This window comes from Alosa alosa, chromosome 12, assembly GCF_017589495.1.
Source record: "Alosa alosa isolate M-15738 ecotype Scorff River chromosome 12, AALO_Geno_1.1, whole genome shotgun sequence".
Taxonomy (NCBI): domain Eukaryota; kingdom Metazoa; phylum Chordata; class Actinopteri; order Clupeiformes; family Clupeidae; genus Alosa; species Alosa alosa.
This window is the reverse complement of record NC_063200.1, coordinates 21,803,416-21,829,389: the sequence shown is the minus strand read 5'-3', so window position 1 is coordinate 21,829,389 and position 25,974 is coordinate 21,803,416. Positions and strand designations below refer to the sequence as shown.

The 25,974-nt window shown below is 41.5% G+C and overlaps 3 protein-coding genes across 3 annotated transcripts in view; 1 reads left to right on the top strand and 2 right to left on the bottom strand.

Annotated features, from left to right (window-relative positions):
* The window catches only part of npr2 (natriuretic peptide receptor 2), a 48,160-nt gene extending 39,251 nt beyond the window's left edge, over window positions 1-8,909 (bottom strand). The window contains exons 1-2 of the mRNA XM_048259313.1: window positions 7,898-8,909; window positions 1,192-1,379 (exon numbers count right to left, since the gene is read on the bottom strand). Coding sequence (XP_048115270.1) covers window positions 1,192-1,379; window positions 7,898-8,597 — 888 coding nt within the window. The 5' untranslated portion in view covers window positions 8,598-8,909. The remainder of the gene's footprint in view (window positions 1-1,191; window positions 1,380-7,897) is intronic.
* Window positions 8,910-9,840: 931 nt separating this feature from the next.
* anapc2 (anaphase promoting complex subunit 2) lies at window positions 9,841-20,759 on the bottom strand. The gene is made up of 14 exons (XM_048259669.1): window positions 20,501-20,759; window positions 19,963-20,221; window positions 19,375-19,711; window positions 18,853-18,985; window positions 18,437-18,653; window positions 17,883-18,002; window positions 17,486-17,603; window positions 16,131-16,309; window positions 15,706-15,847; window positions 15,184-15,259; window positions 13,544-13,747; window positions 12,850-12,982; window positions 10,825-11,072; window positions 9,841-10,224 (listed from the first exon to the last, which is right to left on the bottom strand). Exons 1-14 carry the CDS (start codon window positions 20,612-20,614, stop codon window positions 10,009-10,011), a joined length of 2,496 nt encoding a protein of 831 aa, XP_048115626.1. The 5' UTR covers window positions 20,615-20,759; the 3' UTR covers window positions 9,841-10,008.
* Window positions 20,760-20,820: 61 nt separating this feature from the next.
* On the top strand, window positions 20,821-23,960 carry ssna1 (Sjogren syndrome nuclear autoantigen 1). The gene is made up of 3 exons (XM_048259670.1): window positions 20,821-21,125; window positions 22,933-23,132; window positions 23,661-23,960. The coding sequence occupies exons 1-3, from the start codon at window positions 21,074-21,076 to the stop codon at window positions 23,754-23,756; spliced, it is 348 nt and encodes a 115-aa protein (XP_048115627.1). The 5' UTR covers window positions 20,821-21,073; the 3' UTR covers window positions 23,757-23,960.
* The last annotated feature ends 2,014 nt before the right edge of the window (window positions 23,961-25,974 follow it).

Genomic DNA, 25,974 nt, shown 5'->3' with positions numbered 1-25,974 from the left:
TTGCTGAGTAAATATTTTCTGATGGGCTGATCCAGAACAGATCGCTCCTCTACCCTTTCAACCTGCGCGCCCAAACTGCTTTTTTCACTCCAGAGAACAGCAGATCCAGCTGCTCTCCCAGGAGGCGTTAATGAAAAATTCCACTCTTGATTAATCATGCAATAACGTAATTGGCATCCAACTCTGATTTTTCAACGTCATGGTGAAAGTGATATTCTTACTTCTGAATATTAAACTTGTGTTTAGTCACAAGGGTCTCGAGTAGAGTGATGAATGGTGAGATTTTCCAGATTTAAAGGCAATTAAAGTTTTGAACTGTGAGGGAAATGGATTTTCAAGGGACTTCTAAAGCTTTTAAACTCACCTTTCTGTGCTTTAGAAGGCAGTATAAAAGGGGCCTCTACAAACACTGCACTACTTTCTAATTCATATCTCGTTTAAGCACACACACACACACCCCCCCACACACACACAAACACACACACACACACACACACAAATACACACCTCATTACAGTTGCTTTTGTTGCAAACATCAAAGCGAAGGGAACGAAAAAAGTTGCTTGTTGCCCACACTGTTTGCTCTGAGCTGCTTTTTTGGTTTGTGTCACAGCCATTGCACTAAGATGTCTGCGAGTGAGCGGCAATAATGTTCAGCAACAACTTTATTTCGGTACAGTCGCTCTTATCAAAATTAAGAGGCCAATTTTGTGCAATTACTTGGACCATGTGCGAGTAATTTGTTTTTCTGTGACAAGTCCATATGAAAATGATTTATACCAGTATGGAGCCAGACATGTGATAAGGTCTAATTCTGAAATCAAATCACATCCTATGAGAGAGAGCGAGAAAGAGACAGAGAGAGAGAGAGAGAGAGAGAGAGAGAGAGAGAGAAAGAAAACATGCAGGCACCTCACCGATGAAGTACACATTAACGTCAAAGTAAGGTAAACCCAAAACAATTCCGGTCAGACCAAATATTTAAAACCTGATGATTTAATGGCGGTTTAGGCAGTTTAGTCAGGCAGTCTGGCATCGAGGAGTCATCCATCCTCACACACTCAAGCAGCTTGAATGGAGTTCCCCTTTAATGACTAATATCTGAAAGAGCTTACCGTATAAACGGGTGAGCCGCAGTCTGCAGCATTTGAGAGTCTTTTGAGACCATAGCTGCTTTTTTAGGGTGATTACCTTGAAAGTATTGATGGGATCCGTCCACTCAGTGGAGGAATTGTTCCAGGGTATTTTTGCATCGTTTTGCAAGCTTGTGCCAAACACATCCAAATAAAAGATGGCGTAGTCCTCAGGGTGAGGTTCCTCCTCCTGAAAGAGCTTCATGATGAGGAGAAAGGTATCAAGAGGTCCACAGAGGTACACAACTGTGGAAACAGAAAGAGAGAGAGAGCGAGAGAGATAGAGAAGGATAGAGAGACATATATCATTAGAATTAGAACATACAGGTGATCTTGCCTTGCAAACATCAATTGCCCCGCAGCTTTTCTTGTCAATGTAGTTCAAGGGGGGTCAATTGTTATTTGATTTTCTTGAGAGTGTATATAGCTGGGAGTCATTCATGTGATTGGCAAAAGTAATGTTATGTTCTGCTTACTGCCTGTCTAAACATGCATAAGCTACAGTACGTGCAAATGAGGGTACCATTTCCTGTACAAAAACATAGTGTCTGGGTGGTTGTCTGGACGTGGATGTGTGTGTCTGTTAGTGTGTGTGTGTGTGTGTGTATGCGTGTGTGTGAGTGAGTGAGTGAGTGTGTGTCTGAACATGTACACAATCGCACACTGTTTTCGTGTTACGCCTGTGCTCCATAGGTATGTCTGTAGGCATTATTTCCGTTAGGTGTGTTTTTGTCAGCGCAGTCTCTGCCAGCTGTGGGGCTAAAGTTGGAGGGAGTCCTCCACAACACAGCCCCCACCCCCACCCCAGCTTCGCCTCAGTCCCACCAACTTAACCCACCCCCACCCCCCCAACACACACACACGCACACTCCCTCTCTAGTTAGCAGACATTTCCTCAAGTGTGAGAGTGGAGTCTGTAGGCCAGACCGCTGCGTCGACCCCAGCACTCATCTCTTCCAACATCGCTCTCGCGGCGCCTCGTGCCAAGTAGTCCTGCTGTCTCCTGGACCGCCTCCAAAACAAATGTACAAAAAGGCAGGGAAAATGTTCTCCTGTGTTATAGAATTTATAAGAGGTTGCTGGAGCTTGGTTGACACAAAGCCCATCAAATTGTTGAGAACATTTTGTTTCACTTAGTGGCTGGTTCAGACTGCAAACAATCCATCTTGATTTTTTTTCAGTTTTTAGTTTTTCGTCTTTCATCTCACCATTTATTTATTTTTTTGAGGCAGCGCTGTGTTTCATAACCAAGAGTGCGGAATTGCTGAAGTAGTAATAGTTGTCAACTGTAATGTGAATTCCTGACAAATTTATTCCTTCCTGTGCAAAATTGTCGCCATTAAATTTCAAAGGCATTGTTGATTATTAACATTTGAACCAATGCAGCAAATACTACATCTTCCATGAGGGTCTGCATTTGCCATCAACTCATTTCATCACAGCCTTGTCTGCTAAAAAACTTCCCGTCCCACGTAAATTCCTGCAGCCCTATCTGAGAGCTATGTCATCTGGATTACCTTGCGGAAGACATTTTCTGGGCTGACGGAAGTCGAGACAGCTTTGGCCTCACAGACCCCAAAGGCTATAGAGCGCACGCTGAGATGGGGTGGGGGGTGGGCTTTTCAAAGAAGCATCTTTCCATTTAATTAAGGTTGCCTGTGAGTGTGAAATTACCTCAGGTCTATTATAGCGTGCATGCATGCACGCGTGTGTGTGTGTGTGTGTGTGTGTTTATGTGTGTGTGTGCGCGCGTGCTCCACGGATCGCACACTGCTCACCACATCTGCTGCGGAGCTTTTAAAAACATGCAGACACACACCCCAGCGAAAAGAAAGACGAGAAGAGAAAACACAGCTTGATGCACGCTCCCACTCGGCTACTTGACATTTGCTTCCCGTAGGTCTCCAACTCACCAAGCATCCACAGCCACCAGGAGTTTATGCTCTAAGCTTCTCTAAGACTACTTTTTCTTAGACTAGTCAGTCTGTTTTGTTACAGGACTTTCCCAATATAACAATTTAGGCAACTGAGCAAGCCCAACAATAACATCTCAATTACTTATTAATTGACTTACTTATTAATTGAATAAGGGTTTTGACAGATCGACAGATCATAATGGTTAGTTCTATTCCTACTGGAAGTAACGCACAACAAACATGACCAGCGAAACCGCCTTAAGGAGAAGTTATCTGTTTTTAGTAATGTCTTAAACTATAGTGTAAGCAGGATCCTTTTCGGCTAGGCTGACTGTTAGTCTGAGTGAGACATTATATCCGTTAAGTTAAGCTACAGGAAAAGCTTTAGCAGCTGTGGCAACAGTGACAACTACAGAGGTTATCTTAAGTTGATCTCATCATTGGATAAAAATGTGTGGAATGCCTTGCCAAAACCTGAACAAGCCCTGACAAACCATTCAACTAGTTTGACCCGGGTTCAAAGAGACAAAGTCATAATTTACACTGGAGTGGGAAGGAAGCTTTACAGCATTTCCTGATAGAACACCAATTAGTAGTGATATACAACTTGGTTTATAGCATCATTTGGGAATTTCTTTTACTACACAATTGGTATCAATTTGATTCCTGACATTAAGTTGACGTGCGAACATTTTTCTTTTCTGTTTCAAACCACATTTCTCAGCCAGCACTGAATTGTAAAATAACTCAAAGTTGAAGACACGATTTCTCTCAACTAAATCTTCATCCAACACACTAAAGAGAGGAAAATCGATCCAGGGCAGTGATATTTTCTACCATGTTATAATATTGCTATATTTATTTCTTAAATATTATGATGTTTATTTTGTTTTAGTAAATACATCTACTCTGATTACTTCCTTCTCTTCTCTGTGGAGAGAACAAATTTACCTTGCAAAGATGGCTGCTTCCAGTATACGAAACAAAATATATGTAAGAAATAATTTGCCATGTATGGCAGAATCGAATCACAATACTTACTGTATTGTAAAATCAGAATAATATTGTATCGTGGCCCAAATATCGGAATAGTATTGTATCGTTACTAGTGGCAATTCCCATCCACTAAAGTAAACCTTCACTAGAAATGTTATAAAAGACAAAATCTATGACAAAATATATGGAAAACAAAATCTATGGACGTATGCAGTGTCCACAGTGTCATCTAAATTATCAAGCCCCTTTTGTTTGCGTTGAATGATCCTTGAAGGTTCTGTTTGATACTTTCTGATGAGGTTAGATGTGAACTAATTAGGAGACCAAATTGCCTTTGCCACCAAAGCATTCCAAGTAAGCAGGGAGTATTCCATGTTAAATGCACCCCTCGATGAACCATCGAGAGAAATGCACCCCTCGAGAGAGCTCCACAACACATAAATGCCTTTGTAGACTTGAGAGTTAAGTAGGCCTACTGCTTCTAAATAGTTGCTGAATAGACATACAAAATTACCCCGATCAGCCTAATGACCAATCATGATTTCGGAAAGGTCAGTGATAATTAGGTATAGGCCATGGACTATGCTTATGTACTCACTACTTACATTTAAAACATTGTGCTTGATGAGATCGTTCTAGCATGTATCACATGCCCATTTCCCAGACTCCCTGGTTGAGATTTGTTAGTCAAAAACCAAGAGAGAGAGTCCAAAAATCTAATGCAAGTACAGATTTAAATCAGACCTTCCTGGTCTAGTAATCAGATAAATATTAAGACAACTGTGTGTAATTAGCCGCAAGGACCTCTTTAAATATACAGAACAAGCAGAATCATTACAGTCTTTATAACTGTGTGCTTATTCACGGCTGCATTAAACTGATCATAGAAACAGCGAGAATCAACTGTGTGGTCTCAGACCACCTCATCATGAAAAAAAAACTAGCAAACTCTACAGGCTAGAGGCTAATTCCAGTCTCTGTGAGTCATTAGCAATTTGTCTTTATATCTCAAATCAAGACGTTACCGACGAACAGACTTGCTCTGTGGAAGTGGTTGAATGGTTTGCCACAACAAGGTTCCTGTTGCTTTGAATGAACATGCTGTCAAAGCACATTGCACCTTCAAAGAGGGAGGAGACAGAATACTATCTCTCCTCTCTTTCTTGCAATCTGCCCTCTCTACAGAAGGAATTAGATACAGCGAGATCCTCATGGAACACAACGGATGGAAGTTAAAACAAAGAAGCCGGCATTTTAACCTTATCACCACCTCGCCAGCAAACCAAAAACAGTGAGCAATCATACCGCAACCCTAGTGTGACCCCTGAAAACACATTGCGCCGCGTCCTCTGCCAAGCAAAACATTTGGTGTGGCTTTGCACAGCAAGCTGCACTAAGTTTTGTCGAAGCATTAATTAATTCTGTCTTGGCAGCACAGCTAAGAAAAGCAAACTTTTGTTTCCCCCGGCCTGAATTACCGGCGAATAAAACGGCATTGCCTATGGCATCTCTTCCAGATAGCTTGCAGCCTACAATCAAATGCATCAATGATGATTTACATCCTCCTCTTTACAGATTATTACAGATTCGAGATTACAGATTATAGTCAGACAAAGGCCAATGCTACATTCTTTTCTCAAGAGTTTTTTGGCAATCCTTTATCTACTCAACGGTTGGAGAATCTTGTCGTCTGAAACTTTTTAAAAACATTTTAAAGACATTCTCTAAACCATTTTTAAAAGAGATGGAGGTATACTGGCTCTATGCATTACATATCAGGGCCAAAGAGTCTATAACATTTAAAAAAAGATAAAAAATGTCATCCTGCCATCAGAATATCACAAAGCCTAGCAATCAAATATGAGCACAGCATGCACCCTCTGTTGGGTATGGCAAGAAGGATCAATGTTTGTTATTATCATGTTATAGCATGTCTTTGTTTAAGTATAATACAACCGCACAAAACACTGCAAGGAGTCATCTTAATGGAATAAAATTCACTATTTGCAGGTTCCCGCTATACACTAGACAATCACAGAGCTCTGCGGAGACTCTGACTTTAAGATAGACTGGTTCAATTCATCCACAGCATGACTACAATCTGAAATATGTGCAGGTCACGTTAGGTTGCCTATTAAGATACATCACTTCATACAGCCTATTGTTACTCTAACAGTGCATGTATACAAGACCAAGCAACTCAGAATATGGGGAATGAATAGTTTTTTCTAGAAAACCTAATAATGTAACCATGACATTTTCATCTCAAGCAAGAACATCATCATCTCAATATGTTAGTAATATAATACAAATGTTGTTCTCCAGTAGCTGTTGTTACTTTGTGCTGCTGTTGACACATCCAACAATCAGTATCTGTATGGCTACCTCTAAAATGTGTCTCAGCAGCCATTTACCTTTATAGTGTTGTGACTGATGTAGGTTTTTTTTTTATAATGTTATCTGATGATGAGGTGGTATGTGCACGTACGTGCGCACGCACGTGCACACACATACGCACGCACACACACACACACACGCGCACACACACACACACACACACACACAGGCTACAGTTAGAACATGCCAAGATAAATGTGTTGTACAGCCGGCAAGCTCTCTCCCTCATTTAAAACTGTGCAACAGTGCAAAAAACACCACCCATTCATCCATGCCTGCTGGGGTCCATTTGAACTGTATGACCAAAACATTCCCAGACAAAGACTGCTAAACAATAGTGCCACGAGGCAGCAGATGTAAGTGATAAATAATCTAATAGCCCATCATTTTCAAAGTCAGTGTAGTATGTTATTACCATATTGTAAAAGCAACCACAATTCTTTAAAAAGGTGTGATCTGGTAAGCCTTTGGAAAGAGCAGACTTGCAAAGTTTTCACATCCTGTGGGTTATCATTAGATGCCTCAAGAGTGAGGGTGTTTGTCTGGATGTTAAGCAATGCACTCAGCTGAAATGGAAGGGATAACTTGATTCGAATTAGTCTGAATCTACATTGTGTTCATTGTGTAAATCCCTACATGATTGTAAACTGCACAAATTTAAAGGGCTGATACTTTTTGGCTGTTTTTCGTTACTGATGGGCAGCCTACAATCTGCTGCCGTAGGGTAGAATTTTATCACTATCCGAAATGCCGAAAGTTTAGGTTAACATACTTAGTATCAGGCTAACGAATTCAGACAATAGTCAACTAATTATACATAGGCTACCTCGACATAAGTTGTTATAAGATTGCGCTTACTTTGTAGCCTTCTTACTTGTTGTTATTGTGATACAAGTAACCTATCTGTTGAATTGCTATATATACCAATTGCTATACATACCCTAATAACAAAATAAGCTTAAGAATATCTTATACTTGGACAAACCTCTTACGTAGGGTAATAACTATTCCTTTCCTTTGAGGGACCGCTAAACAGCTTTACAGTATGTCATTGCCTACTGCTGAATTGACTGTTTTGATGACAGTCAGCTCAAGACCCCTTACCAGTTGTAAATAACCCAGAGGGCTGCCCTTTCCCAAAAATATATCCCTCTGACGAACACACAGGTGGTGCAGGGCTATAAACCAAAGTCTGGTCGTTTGTCCAGCCTCATTTACAGGAAGCCACAAGAGCCACCTCTCAGATGTTGTGCCATATCTGTGTGGGACAATATATGCTGGAGTCTGCGTTTGTTTGAATGAAATCAAGCACATCGAGAGGTATGACATAGGCTATGTAAATCATGGATATGTGATCTTTTTGGCATTTTAGCAGTGTGAGGCTGTAACATGCACGACGCGTGAAAACATTACATGGTGCGTAATTTGGTCACGGGAAACCATTGAGGAACTTACTTCTGGCCTTTTCTTTCATAAATTTAACGATTTCTTTATAATCGAAGTTTCCTGGTTCTTGATATGGAAATGCTTCAACAGTCACATTTAGTTCTTCGCGCAGGTTCAGGTAAATGCCCTCGCTCTGGAAGTAGTGCGGTCGATCATCACGTTTTATGTCGTAGAAAATAAGACTGGCTCTAGTGGTCCAGTTAAACTGCACGTGAAGAGAAGTGGCAAATTCTCCTATTTTTGTGGTCGTGGGTCCCATTCGAACTATTGTTTTGAACTCGTCTCCATTATCAAAACCATATGCTAGTCCTCCTGCAGTTATCAGTGGGAGTTTCCAGTGGGATGCGAACCTTCCCACTAAGGCTACGGAGTACACACACCCTGGCCCAAAGAAAGCGTCTGGTTGGTGGTAAAGTTTAGTATCCACAGCAATTATCTGGGCTCTGTTTTCTGCACAGCCACCCTCCTGGTCCTCCGTGCTAAAATTTAAGAGATTAATTGTATGTCCCTTCAGAAGTCCGTATTTCTCCATACTTTCGTGCGCCATTCGGATGGCCGGGACGACCTTCGGCAGTGCCCACGCGAAACCCATACTGTTGGGAAGGATAACTGCCACTGTGATATTAAGTCCATCTGCACGATACTTGGAGATGAATGAGCAAGAGGCTACCATAAAGAACCAATATCCGAGTTCCTTCTTGTATCCCATTGTGGCGGCAAATGTGAAAATAGTTCCAAGAGAACAAACCTTGAAACATCAGATAAGTGCTTAAGCGACTTGCAGCCTTGAAAACAAATCATATGTTTGCCTCTTTAAAACGTTGTTTAACTTAGAATAAACGTGAATTTGAAGGGGGAATTCCGTCCGTGTTGTTGCCCCTAGTCTCCAGAAGTGTCCAGAGAAATGCCACAGGAGAAATGTCCTGCTTCGCAGACTTCGGCAAATCGTGGACTGACGCGCGGCTCCTCTCTGAGCCAGAGTGTTGTGTCTGTGATAACATCCATCTAGATAACTACGACTTAAATCAGCGCAGCCCTCTGCTCAGCCCCCTACGCGTCATGTCAGCTTCCTGGACACTCGAGACAGCAGCGCCCCCTGTCGCATACTGAGGTGAATCAACCACGCTGACGATTTAAAGGTCTTAAAGGCTTTCTGGATCACATGAGAAAATGTCGTGTGCGAACCAAAGAGTTTTGTTTGTGCACTTGAAACTGTCTCAGAACGTTTATCAAAAACCTTATGAGTACATGGGCAAACAAATACTGGAATTTGATAGGACAATATTGACCCGGAAAAATGTTAACACTGAAAATAACATGTTAATTATGTAAATAGGCCTATAAAGGAATTGCTTGCATATACACTACTGATCAAAAACTTTACATACACTAATAGTCGAAAACTGGTCACTACTGGTTTTGAAACGCCTACTCTTTTATGGGTCTTTCTTTTTTTGACTATTAGCAAAACTTAATGAATGAACACATATGGGGTTATGTAGTAAACAAAAAGAGTAAAATAAGGCAACATATTTTATATTTTAGGTTATTCAAAGCAGCCAACTTTTGCCAACAAGTGCTCACCTATTGGAAAACTATTGGAAAACCATTTCCAGTGTCTAACTTAAGGTAGTTGAGAGAATGCCTTGAATGTAAAATATAAAACATTTACCTTTGTATTCACTTTTTTGCAAGCAATTGCCGTATAATTACAGAATGATTAACTATGATGTTGTCATTTCTCTGTGTAGGTAAATATTGTACTATCACACTCCAGCCTACATCCTCCAAGGCCAAAGTTCTTAACATTCTGACAAATTTGACAAATTCCAAATAACTGGGCCAAAGCTGTAGCACAACCAGTCACAGGGTCACCTAAATAAAACCAAGCCATACTACCAGACATGAAAGCCACACATTTGAGTAGCAAATGACAGTCCTAGAGAGTGTAGCAATGTACACATACTACATGTTTATTTGGCATGTTCATATTATAAATGTTAAGTTGGCAACTGTTGACAGCAGTCTGTAGTCAAACTGAATTGGAGTGTCTACAAAACATTAACATTCACACAGCGTGAATTAGATCCAACAGAGGTCATCTCTCCCTTTCTTGGCCGTCAGTGGTGAGGTGACTTGGGTAGCCTGTACACGCCGGACGAGGAGATGAGGTGGTGCTCTCGCACCTTCTTGTCCAGGAAGGCCTGCAGCTCGCCGATCTCCATCTCGGTCACCACGGGCCCTGAGGACACGAACATGCGCAGCATGGTGTGGATACGCTCCAGCGTCATGCTCTCCAGGTTGGTCAGCATCGCCTGGATATACGCCCAGAACAGCTGAGAGAGGGGCAGAGAGGAAGAGAGAGAAGGAGGGAGAGAGGGAGAGTTAGAGGGAGGGGTGAGGGAAGGGGGGTAGAAGAAGAGAGAAACAGAATGTGAGAAAGAGAACGCGTGAGACATGAAAGGTTCATGGCACGAAATGTGTGAATGTGTGTAATCCTGAACACCACAAGAAGATATTTGTGATAAGGTGTACAAATGTGGTCACACTAATTACACCTAAATTCACCCTCAGGTTTATGTGTTGGGGTGTATGCCTGCATGTTTAAAAGCAGGTGTGAAAGTGTGTGGGAAACTGAGATTCTCTAAAACAGAGGTTTGTTTACATACAGCTTCTTCACCCTCAGATCTGATGTGTCTGTGTGCATACAGTTATGTGTGTGTATGTGGGTGAGAGTATGTGCATGCATACAGTATGTTTGTGAATGTAGGTGTGAATGTGGATGAGAGTATGTATGTATGTGTGTGTGTGTGTGTGTTTACACATCTATATATGCGTGTGTTTACCTGTAGTTTCTCTATGTGTGTGTTTGAGTGTGTGTGTGTGTGTGTGTGTGTATATAAGTGTGTGTGTGTGATGCATCTTTGTGTGTTTACCCGCAGTTTCTCCTCCCTCTGCTCGGACTGCGTGGCTGTGTTGGAATCTCCTTCCTCGTCGCTGTCCAGCAGCAGGACAGACCGCTCGTGCTTCTCGCGCCCCGCGGCCGGCGCCGTCTCCTGCACCGTGTAGCGTCCGCCCGCCTCCTCGCGCACCACGCCGTGCTGCTGCCACAGAGCCAGCTTGCGCCGCAACACCTCCTGGGGCACCGCCAGCGCCCCACTTAGCTCCTCCAGGCTCCACGAGGCTGCAGTCAGGGGAAGGGGTGGAACACACACACGTACACACACACAGAGACACGTACACACACACAGAAATAAGGTGGAAACAAGTTAAATACAAGCACATGTGTGTGTACACACACACACACACACACACACACAAATAAGGTGGAAACAAGAAAAGTACAAGCACATGTGTGTGTACACTAGTGTTAATTTCGTCAGACGAGACAAGAGGAAATATGTTCGTCAACGACCTTTTTTTTCATGACTAAGACGAGACGATGACGAGACGGCAGTAATGTCCTGAAACACTGACTAAGACTATCTTAAGATGAATTATTGTTGACCTAAAAAAAAGACGAGACTAAAATGTTTTGCATGAAATAAGAACTAAGATAAAATCTCTCTTCATTTTCGCTCACAAAATGAGAAGACAGAATATCTAGCTGTTATGTTTTCAAAATATTCAATGAGTTCATACGCAACAGCTTTCCTGTAGGCTAGTCTACATGCTGTTGCTGCAACCCTGTGGCTGCAACACCTAAACTACATGGAACAAGAACACTGGAGATTTCTGCCAGAGTTACCAACTAACTACCTAAGCTTTATGTCACAATGCTACATACCCAGAAGTTGAAGCTTCTCTCATACAAATTAACATCCACCAGAATGTCCATACGAAAAATGTTCATCATGTAATGTCAACTATTTAACTAGTTAGACTGATGATGCAAAGTTTGCTAGCAAGTAAGCTAATATGGAAAGTTCGCTAGCAAGTTAGCTATGGCTAAGATGGAGAGTCTGTTTGGGGAATGTGTGTTGTGTTTACATATCGCCATCTAGCTTAGGCGGAGTAAAACATTAATACTTTGGTCTACGACAGTGTTTCTCAAACTTTTTTCAGTTTCAGGACCGCTTAACTAACCCTAGCTAAAAAAAAAAGATTAGACCTACTTCAACAGTAGCCTATAATTAGTCTACACAATAGGCCTACTCACTGAACCACCTTGCTTATTGTCTTTGCACTTTGCTTATTGTGTGGATTCATACTGTATGATTTAAACTGGCATATCTTACATAGACAGTGTTGCAGAACTGTTTTTACATACAAGTTGGTTCAATATTGCAAACAACTCATCTATATTATATTTTACCACGCCTGCTCACGGACCACTTGAGATAGCTTATGGACCACCAGTGATTCCCCGACCACACTTTGAGAAACACTGGTCTACTTATATGACAGTGATCCAGTCAAATCTTTTACTGTCTATGGTCAAATCCCAGCCGAGCTATAACTGTAGCTCGACTTACCTGTGCATGTAAACATACTGACTGACAAAAAATCAGAATGAGTAATTATAACAGACGAGTAGCCCTGTGGACACACAATATTGTTGGAAAATTGAGATGTGTGAAACACTATTTGACTCAAATGGTAATCAGAAATAATTTGTTATAAAAAAAGACTAAAATGTGTTGACTAAAACTGACTAAGACTAAGATACCTTTAGTTTTCTTATGGCTAAAACTAGACTAAAATGACGAGACTTTTAGTTGACTAAAACTTGACTAACAAAAATGATATTTGAATGACTAGATATGACAAAGACTAAAAAGGACATTTCGTCACAAGACTAAGACTAAGACTAAATTAAAAATAGGTGACAAAATTAACACTAGTGTACACACACACACACACACACACAAATAAAGGTGGAAACAAGAAAAATACAAGCACATGTGTGTGTACACACACACACACACACACACACACACACACACACACACACACACACACTTTATCCTGGAAGTGCAGGATGATGGCTGCATGGATGGGAGAGACAGAGAGGTTGGAGAGAGTGCGGTCCTCCAGCTCCAGGTCTAGGGTCACCGTGCCCAGGTGAGACTTCCAGTTCAGCGTCCTCATGGCCTGCGGAGGAGGACCAAGAGATCATTGCTGGTTTCACACATGCACTTGTCTGAGGAAGGCCTTGGGCCCCAAAATGTCACATGTCACAAAACTAACCCTCTCGATTTAAATTTGATTTACCAATTGTAAGAAATTGTAAGAATCCTCCAAAAGGCCAAAGTTCTTAACATTCTGACAAATTCCAAATAACTAAGCCAAAACTGTAGCACAACCAGTCACAGGGTCACCTAAATAAAACCAAGTCATACTACCAGACATAAAAAAAGCCACACATTTGAGTAGCAAATGACAGTCCTAGAGAGTGTAGCAATGTACACAGACACCGACACAGACACAAGCACAGGCACAGGCACAGCTCCAGTCCTAGCCATAGCCTTTTGTCTATCTGATCAGGTTTTTCCTCAGAGTCCACAGGGTGAGCTAAAGGGACACAGCTATTAGCCTTGAACTTTGTGTGTGTGTGTGTGTGTGTGTGTGTATGTATAACACACGGTCAGTTCTTGTGAGGAAAGTGTGTGTGTGTGTGTGTGTGTGTGTGTGTGTGTGTGTGTCTCTCATCACCTTGAGTTTCTCGTAGCGGTGTGTGTAGGTCTCCATGGCCTGCGTGACCACGGCGGGCAGCTCCATGCGCTCATCCTTGAGGGGGGGCCAGAACTCGGATGAGAGGATCATGGCCGACAGGGCCAGGGCAGGCTGCTCCTCCGGGGGCAGACGGGCCTCCTCCTCACGGATGTTTGTGTTGATCCGACGCGAATCAGCCACATCCTGGAGGGAAAACAAACACAGACACACTTTATTTTCTTCTCATTTTTCTTTTTTTTCTTATTCCTGATTCAGTGGTGGACTCATATATCACACATTCTCAAACATACGATTCAAGGGCTCCCAGTTCCCTCAAATTTAAGGATTATTTCATGATATTCTTCAGCGCTGAATAATAATTCAGATTTCTGTTGTCACTTACTGCGACTGTGCCTTAGAGTTGTTATGTTCCCAAAAACTTGATAAGGTTTTGAAGAAAAAAAAATAAATGACGAAAGAAAATTCTGATGAGCTCAATTCCATAAGCAGTAGAAATTTCTGATGTTTTCTTTAGTTATATAATCGAGATTGGATGGTTTCTCAGACAAGGATTAAGCTTAGTCCCTTGAGCCGTGAATCAATTTTAGCCTGGATTGGACTTTAATGATTGTCTGGAACGGGGGAGGCATGACCCCATAATGATTTTCCTCTTAGACTTCAATTAAAATGTCTTGACTAAAACACCAAGCACAATGCATACACAAAAGGTTGCAAGACAACATGGGAGAAACATGGAATCAAAAAAGAAGCGTTTTCATATTTTTTTACATTTGAATGAAAAATGGCATGTCCAAAATTATTCATACCCTTTTTAAATAATCAATAGAAACATCTTTATTTGCATTCACAGCTCTCAAAATGGTTCATATAATACCTACCAAGCCTCTTCATGTCTCCACAATGATTCTAGAGTGTACCTTTTTAAGAGCAATCCGGGTTTTGAGTCAGGAACGATTATTTGCCATCACTCTGGCCTTGTGCTCACTTTTTTGACAGATTGAGTTCTGGACTCTGGCTCTGACACTTTAAAATGCTGATATTGTTCTCTGTTAACCATTTCTTGCCTTGTTTGGCTGTATGTTTTGGATCATTGTGTGGTTTAATGGTCCAATGCCAGCTATTGTGGCAGGTCTCTCGGCAGCCTGCCTGATCTTTTCCTCCAAAAATCTTAATGTAGCCCCTTGTTTTAGTGTTACCGTTTACTTTGAGAAGTTTACCAATCGGGTTGCTGCTAAAAAGGTGCGGTCTACAATCATTGTGGAGACATGGAGAGGCTTGGTAGGTATATGAACCATTGATTGTTAAAAAAAAAAGAGTATGAATAATTTTGGACACGCCATTTTTCATAAAAATGTTAAAAAGACAAAAACACTTCTTTTTTTGATTCCATGCTTCTACCACATTGTCTTACAACCTTTTGTCATGTGGCAGTGTCATTTTCAGTCAAAACAAACACATCAGTCAAGAGAAAATCAACTTTAAATCAATATTTGCCAGGGGTATGAATAATTTTGTTCTTAACTGTACTTACTAGAAAATGCTCAAATCAGATTCAGTCACCACAGTTTAAAAAACAAACAAATAAACAAAAGTGTAATTGATGATTATTGACATCTCACCTTAAGCATTACTTCACACAGGTGCATATGAGATTCACCAAACCGAAGTTTCAGCAGCTCCACATTGCGGATCTCCCTGGAAGGAAACAAACAAACCATTACACACACACACACACACACAGACCATGATTACCAATGAACGACTAATGAATGGCATACAACATCCTCACATCATATTAATTAACATGTTCTAATTAACATTAACACTTGTTAGGTCCTGTTAAGTAACCTTCATCAGTGTGAAACAAACACTCATTAAACTGAATGATGAGTCTACATAGACACAACACTAGTTCCAAGTGTAGGTTCAAAAACAGCCATATATACTCACATATTCATCATTATGTTTCCGTTCATGGTATTTAGCAAAAATACCAAAAGCATTATTCATATGTTAGGAAGTACGGCTGTTTTTAAACCTACACTAAGAATCGGTGGATCCACACATATTAATTACAATCTGCCAGATGTGATGATAAGAATGGCAGCAGACAGCGTAGCTTGTCTCTAGTGCATTGCTACCTGGCAGTGCTGTAGTTGAGCTGCTGAAGCAGTCGGTCAGCCAGGACGGTGCGGTACTCATCAATAAAGATCTGTTTGCTGCCATAGATACTGACCAGCAGACTGATGATGTCTGAGGACCGGTGTTTGGAGCCTGTTTTGTCTACGGAAGAGATAAAGAGAAAACATGTGACGATGCAAATAAAGAATAAAAAACAGGCTGAGCACTGAAAAGGATGTAACAATTTAAAAATGTTATTTAATAATCAATGTTTCCCTGACAAGTCTTATTCTGACATCCTTTCAACTAGGATGTAACACTAGACCAGGGAGGAAAGTATCCATTTCAACACTTTCCGTGCATGTCCACCAGAGGGGAGGAGAGTCCCTTCATGCAACGTGCAGGCAGCCTTTGTGAAAGAAGAATCATTCACATGTTCACTGACCTGTTAGTGCGTCTACGGGGTCTGGTGTCCACTCTTCGGGGTCGCTGCCCTCATCCTCGCTGTCCTGGGTCTCCAGGGTGACTGGGTCGGCGCGCGAGAGCTCGTTGGCCAGGTCGGTGCAACCCTCAGCATCCCCAGTCAGACTGCCCACGATCTGGCGAACAGTGTCCTCCCGTGTCCTAGCAACATGAACAGGATTCCTCAGCAACTAACAGCATTATGCCTCATTACATAACAATTCAACAAATAACTGTATGATTTATCCACACACACACACACACACACACACACACACACACACACACACACACACACACAACAACAAAAGCTATTTGGTTTTAGAATTGCATGATGTTCAATTGTTAATTGTCCGTTAATAATAACAGGATTATTTCAGACTCTTACACACCACATGGTACATCATCTAAAATGAGTAGACATTTAAAATGGCAAAGCTACACTTCAGGCTATATTTCTATTCTCCCACTGAGAGAGGAAATAATGAGACCCCATTATATAAACAAAGCACACATAACATCTGTGACTGCTGAGAGAGATACCATTAAGTATTTGCTTACAGGAGAGCTGTGGCGCAAATGGCAGCATCACTACCACTAAGTAATGATAATAGTATCATATTGGATTTGTATAGTGCTTCTCTTCTGCTGAGATAGTTCTCGAATCGCTTCACAAATGGACTGTTGTGTGAAGTTAAAGCAGGTATAGCATTACAAATGTAGGACAAATACACTAAAGTGATATAAAAATAAAATAGGAAAATGTATTAAAAAAAGGGTGTGCCACTACAAGGGAAGGCCTGCCTGTAGAAATATGATTTAGAGCCAGTTTAAAGGCCTCAAATGGAATTAAAAGCAAATGGGGACCGGGTTTCGATTCCAGCCCGTGATCATTTCCTGATACTACTCCCATCTCTCTCCCACTCATTTCCTGTTACTCTCTACAGTATCGTCACAATTAAAGGCAAAGGCCCAAAAACAAGCAAAGCAACTAACCTGATCTAACACTGACTGTTTTGGGCTTGATACCACACACCAGCTAACTGAAGACTACTTGAAATCTTCTACATAAGCCTTGGTCATATTCTCTCTGCTTCCTGCTACATCTTCAGTAAGCACTACAGAAAGTCAGTCTCCCTGACTTTGGATGCTCCCTATTGGATGCTCAGCAAATTGAACAGGATTTTGGCCGTCTTTTTGGCATTTTTCATTCCTCTTTTTGTTTGCCATCACCAGTAACTACCTACTGAAGATTGGGCTGACAGTGGACTTGTGTTGTGTTGTTAGCTTTGATTGGAGGGGGTTTGAGAAGTCTGGAAAGCGTACGTCTCAGCTCACCTGAGGTACTTGCGGATGGGTTGACAGGCTACCTGCAGGATGACCATGGAGGGGTCCAGGTGCCGCAGGGCTTTGATGGCCGATATGTACACAGTAATGATGTCAGATGTGTGAACCCCTAGGAAGGAAAGAAGAAAAAAAAAACTCTGTAATAAAACATTATGCCATTACTGTACTCTACAGTACAGTATACCTGAGATTAATGTATGCATAGGACAGAAATAGAGTTAAAGCACAAACTACATGATGCTGAAGGTGTAAAGAACAGAGGGTCACATGATTCACAACAATGCTTCCTTTATATAATTTATACCATTGAACTGACCAAACGAATATAACACCAACGAAAACACAGATTTACACAGACAAAGATTCCGAGTCAAGCCTGCTATCTAACCTGGATGCAGGAGGCGGGTCTCAAAGGCAGACTTTAGGGAGGTGAGGAGCTGTTGCCTCTGACTGGTCCTGTCCAAACAGAATTTCAGATCCTCTATAGCAGGCAGAGACTCTGGGAAATCTGTGAAGAGAACAAATCACTTCATGCAACTCCTTGTTATGTTAAATAACATTTAGGGGATGACTTTGGATCTGTGCGTAAGACATATGCATTCTTAGAATACATGCCCTATATAAGTTTATTATAACCACCGGCGCTGTTGCTTATGGTCTAGAAAATAAAGTAATTGAGTGCTTGAGACACTCAATAACAATAAAGTCATGAAGTGCTTGAGGCACTCATTATGCAGTGCAATCCACATAACAAACTGTCAACTAACTACTGCTTGAATGGTGCAGAAAACAGGGGTAGAAACAAACTAATAAGACAAAGAGGCAAAATGGCAGGAAATTTCAGCAGACATTAAACAACCTATCAACATTTACTTCCATTTCTAACCAATTGAACTCTCATCCCAACGCTTGGGCTCTTCTCAGGATCCCCTTGGCCCGTACCTCTGATGATGCTGAAGAGCTCCTCGATCCTCATGCTGGCGTAGATCCTGCAGAAGAACTGCTGCATGTGGTGGCGCCAGCGCTGCAGGATGGCACTGTTTGGCTGCCCTGCTGCCCGCTCTCCACCGCAGCCCGCCACTGCACTTCCCGGTATCCTCCTGGCGTCCACCTCACTGACAAAGACTCTGCTCACCCAGCCCAACACCTGATCCAACCACTGCTCAAGCAGGCAGAGATCAGCAAAGATAAAAAAACACATTAATCATGTGAGTACACAATATTACAATCATGTAACATTAAGCAAAAGTAAGTATGAGTCTCAATCTCTATAGTGTGCTAAAGGGGAATATTCACAAAATGAAGTAGTTCATTCATTATACTGTAAAAGAGAGCTAAAAGAAAGACTCTCAACGTACACCCTCAAAGTCTGAGAGGAAGGAGATCTCGTACTCCCCGCGGCACCGCTGCTCCATCCTCTGCTCAATCAGCTTGTGGAGAATGGAGGTGACAGCATCTGAGCTCACCCTCTCCAAGAGCTGCAGTCTCGACCTAAGACATACCGGGAGAGCAGGAGATATAACAGTGAGACACCAGTGAGACACCAGTGAGACAATGGGGTTTGACACGTGTAGTAAAATATCTTATTTTTGGGCAGTGTATCGTCCCCCCTTGCAGGAGTATTGGGGGGACTTCACTTTACATCTTTCTCTGGCTTCCTCTCAGTCTGTGTCTGATTACTTGGGTATGAATTAATATGAGACAGAATGACATAGCGACATAATATTCATAGCAATATTGATAAAAACGTTTTCAATCTAGTAATTCTTCCTTATCAATATTTCTAATTAATAATTCTTTAAAAAAATATCTGCTATACAAAACTTTCCCACCTTAAAAAAAAACAGTGTCATGCAAGTCTACAGACGGAAATAACTTACAAAATATGGCTCAACTCTCGCAACTGCTCCAGGGCCTCCTGACACCAGCACTCCTGAGGGCTTACCGCACAGCCCTGGCAGACCTTCCCCTCAGCGCCCATGGCTGCCTCCTCTTCCTCCTCCTCCCCACCTGGCGCCCCTTGCCCGGCCTGGCTCATGTGAACGGAGAAGGTGCGGCTGTAGAACTCCAGCATCCGCTCCTGGAGGAGGTCAGGGGGAGAGAAGAGCAGGATGGCCCTGATGGCGGTGAAGGCCCTCTCCCTCAGACTCTGGGCCCCGGGGCCACTCAAGCCTGACCGGCCCTCGTCCTGCCATCTGCCCAGCCGCTCCAGACCACCTGGGCATGAGCAACACACAGCTAGTGAGTGTCAAGATGAGGTTTTCCTATCCAGTGACCATAACTGGATAGAACAAAACTGAACAACATATTCTAAGTGTGTTATACTCAGCAAAGAAGAAAACGCTTCAGTGTGTAGCTCTGCCTTGCGATATTTAAATAAACTACCTGATCTTTTAGATGGCTGAATACTATAGTAAAAAATTCAAGGTATGCAGTCTGACTGTAATAGAATAGGACTACTATCTCACCTAATGACGGTTCAAGGCGTGTCAGCAGGGTACGAAAGGCCTGCAACAGAATCCTGGCACGCTCTTTCTCCTGTACCTTCTCCCCATCTGGTAGCTTCAGTCCAGCCCAGAAGTCGGGCACCACTGCCGAAGTCAGATTCATGTGCAAGGTGTCCAGAAGCCAACCCTCCATGTACTGACCGCCTCCGCATCGACAGAGAAAGTCCAAGTCATCTGAGAGAGCCTCTTCAGACGGAGTATTGTCCAGGTCAGGTGACAGCTGTATGAGAATGAATGAATTTACAGATACCACTGCTGATTACTCATAATCATATATTTGACATCAACTGCATTAAAACCATCGTCACATCAGTTGGATCACTAACTAAGATACATTGCAGGCCTTCAGAAAATGAATCGAATCGAATGAATAAAATTGTGGACAACTGTTATCCACTTTCAACCCGCTCAATTTATAAGACATTGAGATAGAAAGCATGCCAATGCGCAAATGTATTTTCTCATAATGATTAACTGCATTGAGTCTACGCTTACTTACCAATGCCAGTGTTATTGTATCCCAAGCTGTAACCAGACCCTGTGGCGTTGAGTTTGATTGCACGGCGTTCATTTTGCTGAAATATCGGTAAGGCACGGGATCTAATAAACTCATAGGTGTAGTGATGCTGTCATTTTCTGCATGTATCCCTCACATTTGACTCCAGGCGTCCTTTGTTTTTCTATAACATGACAAATTCTTGCAAATTCTCCACTGGTTTGGTAAGCATATCGCGCTCTTCTTCAAGTCATTGGCGCAAAATGATGACGTCTTCTAACGGAAGTAAATAAGAATCTGACGGAAGTGTCAATGGCAGAAGTTGTCCTGGAAACTGCTGTTTGGAGGGAGACTTAAGTCAGGGGAGGAACGGAAGACTTTGCTTTTATTACTCCCACGTTGTCATCTGCCAGTGTAAAGAGCATTTTAGACCTTATTGGAAGACTGGAGAGGACTAGCTGCTACTCAGTCGGTTAACCTAAAACGGCAAACTTAGCTGGCTAGCTGCATGAATTATCGCACCTTACAAACGTGACTGGGACGGTGTGCGCGGGCTTGGGTTTCACAGTTAGCATCATGACCCAACAAGGAGCAGCGTTGCAAACCTACAACAACGAACTCGTAAAGTGTAAGGAAACATTGATGCATTGGTTTAACATTAATTGTAAAGGCGTTTACAGACGTAACATGTCTACTTAATCCCTCTCTTTCATTAATTATAACTAACCGAAATAGTCACCTGTCTAGCTTGATTGGATTGTCAAGCTCAAAGTTCACAGGTTGTCGTTAGTTGCTAGCTAATAAGCTTGATGGCATTAGTCTAACGTTAGTTGTGTTGCTGCATTAGGAGCAAATGCGCCTAGCAATGTGAATCATCAGTCAGTTTATTGTTGTATCAATTTATTGTTGCCTAAGTTACCACCATGTTGAGTTAAGATTTTATTGTAGTTAAATTAGTTTAAACTGCCTATCCTACAAGTGTTACGTTGACGTTACATTGACCAGACTGCTCTGTAAAAATAGCTATAACGTTGGTTGTGCTATAGTTGTAGTGTAGGGTATTTCGCTGACGCTTTTATCCTGTTCTGAGGGAGAGTTGGCTGAGCAGTTGTCTAAACAGAATAATAAATACAGGCCCAGTATCGTAGCCCCTTGGGAAATTGGCCACACAGAATAGCTCACATAAATGCTGCAAAGCTATCAAGCCCCTGTCAGCTGCTGTTTAGTTGTGAACAGCCCTGCTAGTATTTACATGCATCTAGTGTACTGGCCTTCCGATTTGTGACCAATACTGTTTGAAGAGTTATGTTACGAGCGAACATAAATAAAGAGTTATAGGACAATGTGGAGCCCCTATTTTTCTGCCTAAAGCACATAATTATGGAACAAATAGGATGGAAACCTCTCTCATGCCTTTGTTTTGATTTCCCCTGTGATGGCAGTTGTCAAAGTGAAGTATTACCTTATACACTGTTGTCAAAGAAGGGAAGAGGCAAGAGTCCGCCATCATAAGTTTTCAGTTGGTTCAGCTCTTATGTGCTGAATAAAATCAGGCTGGTTATAAAATGTTTGCGCTTTTCTCTCTCTTTTCTCTTTCTTTACTACACAGAGGAGACATTAAATCTTTTATCGGGAGCCTTTATGTTAATTTACTATTGTCAATAAGAGTGATGGGAGAAATAAATTGGATTATTGAGTTAGGGTTGGCCTAACTGTAAACAACAACCAGATAGTGTATGGTCTGTGGTAAATGGTAGTAATTCAATTTGCATTAGAAAAAAAGCTTATAATTGACTTTCCTTAAACAAACAATTGTATTGCAATTCATTCATTGAATGTTTATTTAAAATTCACTTTTATTTGATAAGTCCCAACTGTAGGCCCTTGATGTCAGATTATGTGAATGGGAACTGACCTCTGACAGGGCCGCTCAGTAATGTATGATTGATGGGATGGGGGTGTGACAGATAATCAATCACTGGCAATGACCTGATTTAGCAGAAAGGATTGCAGAATGTGGGACTTCGTCTCTCTCTCTCTCTCTCCCCCCTCATACATATTACTCTTGCCTACACACACATATATTTATTTGTGTACACCAAAAACACAATTTTCATTTCTTCTTTGGTACAAAAGCTTCTATAAGCCTAAGCATACCACTTAAAATTCAAGAGTCATATCTATTACTATTCTGTCATGTAATTATTATGTAGAAATTATATAAAAAATTACACATTTTTTATTCATCTGAATAAGCAGTTTGTAATGGCTTAATGAGACTATGATGGAAACAACTGAGTGACACTGGTGTGTGAATAGGCTGTATCACAATCATCTCTCTCTCTCTCTCTCTCTCTCTCTCTCTCTCTCTCTCTCTCTCTCTCTCTCTCTCTCTCTCTCTCTCTCTCTCTCTCTCTCTCTCTCTCCTTCCGTAGGCATCGAGGAGTTGTGCTCGAAGCGGGACAAGCTGCAGCATCAGATTCAGCAGGAGGAGGAAGAGAAGGCGCGGCTGCAGCACGACGTCCGCGTGCTTACCGAGAAGCTGAGCCGCGTCAACGAAAGCCTCGCCCGCCGACTGGCCGCGCGCGCCGACTTTGACCGCACCATCGCTGAGACAGAGGCTGCTTACATGAAGGTAATGGGTCATTCCATAACTCCATCTATTTACCTCATTTGAAGACCAGATTATTTTTCTTATTATGTCCTGACACAAAACCATAAAAGGTGTCCTTTCTTTTTTACATGACTGTAATTATACTGTCCCTTGATTGGTCCCACATTACAGTTGAATGTCCATGAACAGCATATATAAGAAAAATTGGTTCTGTGTCAATGTGTACAAAAACAGACAAGACATACATACCTATAGATTAGAATATAGTAAAACCTTACAGAAATTGAGGGGAGTGGAGGCTAATTGAAGATAACATAATTCAAGGGGAGCACTTAGGCAAATTCCTCTGTCCACGTTTTTCATGTGTATTCTGTGCACATTTTATGCATTCCATGTCAGACACAGGTCTAACACTCCTCCTGTCATACTAATTAAAACCAAACACGGAAGCCCTCACCTTAACTCCTCTTTCTGTATTTGTGTGGGTGCTAACTTGGGAGTTCTACATAAAGCAAAGTTTAATGCATGCATCACTGTTTCTCGTTCCAGATTCTAGAAAGTTCTCAGACGCTGCTGAGTGTTTTAAAGAAGGAGACGGGAAACCTCACCAAAGCGACCGAACCCAGAGGAGGCAAAGATCACTGACTTTTCACTGACTTCTTTTTCTGCCTGTTGCCTGTGATCTGTGGAAACGCACTAGCATTCAAACCCTAACATCCTGTCTCTTACCTCGCACTTGTCTATGTATATTACTATTTATGCGTGTCTGTCTTTCAGAATTTGCCTTTTGTTCCCCCATATATGTCTTTTATTTATATGGAAAGTTTTTAATAAAGATTATTTAGTGTGGCTGCTTGAGTTATTGTGCCAGCTGTGTGTCAGTGTGAGGGATCAATCAACTGAATAGCCACAGTTTAATTTGAAGAGTGCTGATCTGTTGAACACACACACACACACACACTCCCCCTCTCTCTCTAAACAAAGTCCTCCCCAATGCAGAAGTGTTGTCAGACGTAGGCCTCTTTCAAATGGAAATTCAGTGTAAATATAGCTTGGAGCAGGAAGCTCCAGAGATTCTCTCAACAGGATTGACCACAGCAGAATTCCTAAAAGTACTTTTCACAACAAGTTGTTCTCTTTTTATGTTCAGGATTCCTGAGGAAGGGGACAGCGCTGAGACTAACAATAGTGCATACAGGTTCTGGATATAGACGTTTCTACAGCAGGGTCTCCAACCTTTTTTCCTCATGAGAGCTACTTTAACAAAATGGACATGGCTGAGAGCTTTTATATTAGTAGTAGCATGCCATGTATTCATATAGCTGATCTCCACCCAAAACCGCTGAATAAGATTTGTATGCTTTGTAAAGGTTCCTTTCAACTCATTTACCTGCTCTCTTTGTAGACTGTGAATTTGATTTCATAGGAATTAACATGTTTCCCAAGTGACTGAGTTATCAGATGTGTGAACATCTTCCTCAAACCTTTTGGAGAGCTACTTAGAAACAGGTGGGTAGCTACTGGTTGCTCGTGAGCTACCTGTTGGAGACTCCTGTTCTACAGTCTGCAATTCTAATCCAATAGACTTTTTTTCCTTCTGAAATTAAGCACATTGGGCCTCATTCACCAATATCTTCCTAAGAATTTTCTTAACTGTGTTCTTAAGGTCCTACAAAAAACTCTTAGGCAGATTCATAAAGCTGTTCTTAAACCTCAGAATCGTTCACAGTTTTGTTCTTAAGAAGAAATGGGATTCAGCATAAGTTGTCAGGGCAATACATTTGTACCGTATATTATACTACATGAGCAAGACAATTTGTTTACCGTATATGACCCATGCTTTGAAGTAAAACCACTGCTGCAGAAAATGAACAGTAAATGAGTTATATTTAGAAGCTATAAAAAGTGTTATTTGTTGTGTTTATTTATTATAAAATATGTTAATGCTTTGAAAAAGTGGAATTTCTATTACTTATTTTATTAAAAATGAATAATAATATTATTCAAAAATATCCTAAATTAAAAAATATATCGTCATTCAAATTATATTACATTTTACACCTGCATATATGATGAAAAGCCAATAACCATTTATTTTGCACAAACAAGTCAGTTCTCAAATGTGCCTAAGAGTGCTCTTGAGTGTTCGTAGATTTTGTTCTGAGAACAAGAAAACATTGGTGAATATCATAATTTTCGTAAAAACTGTGTAAGTGGGTTTTAAGAACAAATTTCTTAGTAAAAACGGTTGGTGAATGAGGCCTATTGCTCCTAACAGTGTTGTTCATTTTGAATTGGTGTTCATACACAGTTGTGTCTAACTGGAAAACACACTAGTTACCCCTGACTGCCACACACTATTCCAGCAAATTAACATTTTGCTTAAGGGGATGGACGTCACCAGAATCACAGACTGTGCCTTTAAACACCAGACTCCTTGCTTTGTACAGGCATTTGTACTCATCCCTACAGACAAATAATCGACAAGATTTTTTTTTCTTTTGCAGCTTTGTTTATTAACCTTTTCTGACATTGTTTTTTTTTTCTGCTGAAATCCTTGATGAATACAAATTGCACAGTTCAATCTTCTCGGCAGCTGGAGTGACAAATACAGTATATAAATTCAAACAGACAGAACAAAAAACAAAAAAAAGACGAGTTATCAACACATGAGAGTGGCTCGGATTCTTCAGGATATAAGTTTGAAGAACTAGACATCTCTAGACTCTCCCTCTGTGTCACCAGAGCCTATCGCGTTGCGTGGCAGTTCAGGCCATTCCACAAGCCTGCTAGTGTCACGTATCCCCACTGGAATACGATTTGCCCAAGAGACAGACTGGCAGAGACAAGGCAAGTGCTTGTA

Excerpts from the sequence above, each read along its gene's own strand:
- ssna1 (XM_048259670.1), top strand. The coding sequence starts at position 21,074 with ATGACCCAACAAGGAGCAGCGTTGCAAACCTACAACAACGAACTCGTA. Across the intron at positions 21,126-22,932 it reads CAACAACGAACTCGTAAAGT|GCATCGAGGAGTTGTGCTCG; the intron begins GTAAGGAAACAT and ends CTCCTTCCGTAG. Across the intron at positions 23,133-23,660 it reads CAGAGGCTGCTTACATGAAG|ATTCTAGAAAGTTCTCAGAC; the intron begins GTAATGGGTCAT and ends TTCTCGTTCCAG.
- anapc2 (XM_048259669.1), bottom strand. The coding sequence starts at position 20,614 with ATGAGTTTATTAGATCCCGTGCCTTACCGATATTTCAGCAAAATGAAC. Across the intron at positions 16,310-17,485 it reads CCCATCCGCAAGTACCTCAG|GACACGGGAGGACACTGTTC; the intron begins GTGAGCTGAGAC and ends TCATGTTGCTAG. Across the intron at positions 12,983-13,543 it reads ACCGCTACGAGAAACTCAAG|GCCATGAGGACGCTGAACTG; the intron begins GTGATGAGAGAC and ends CCTCCTCCGCAG.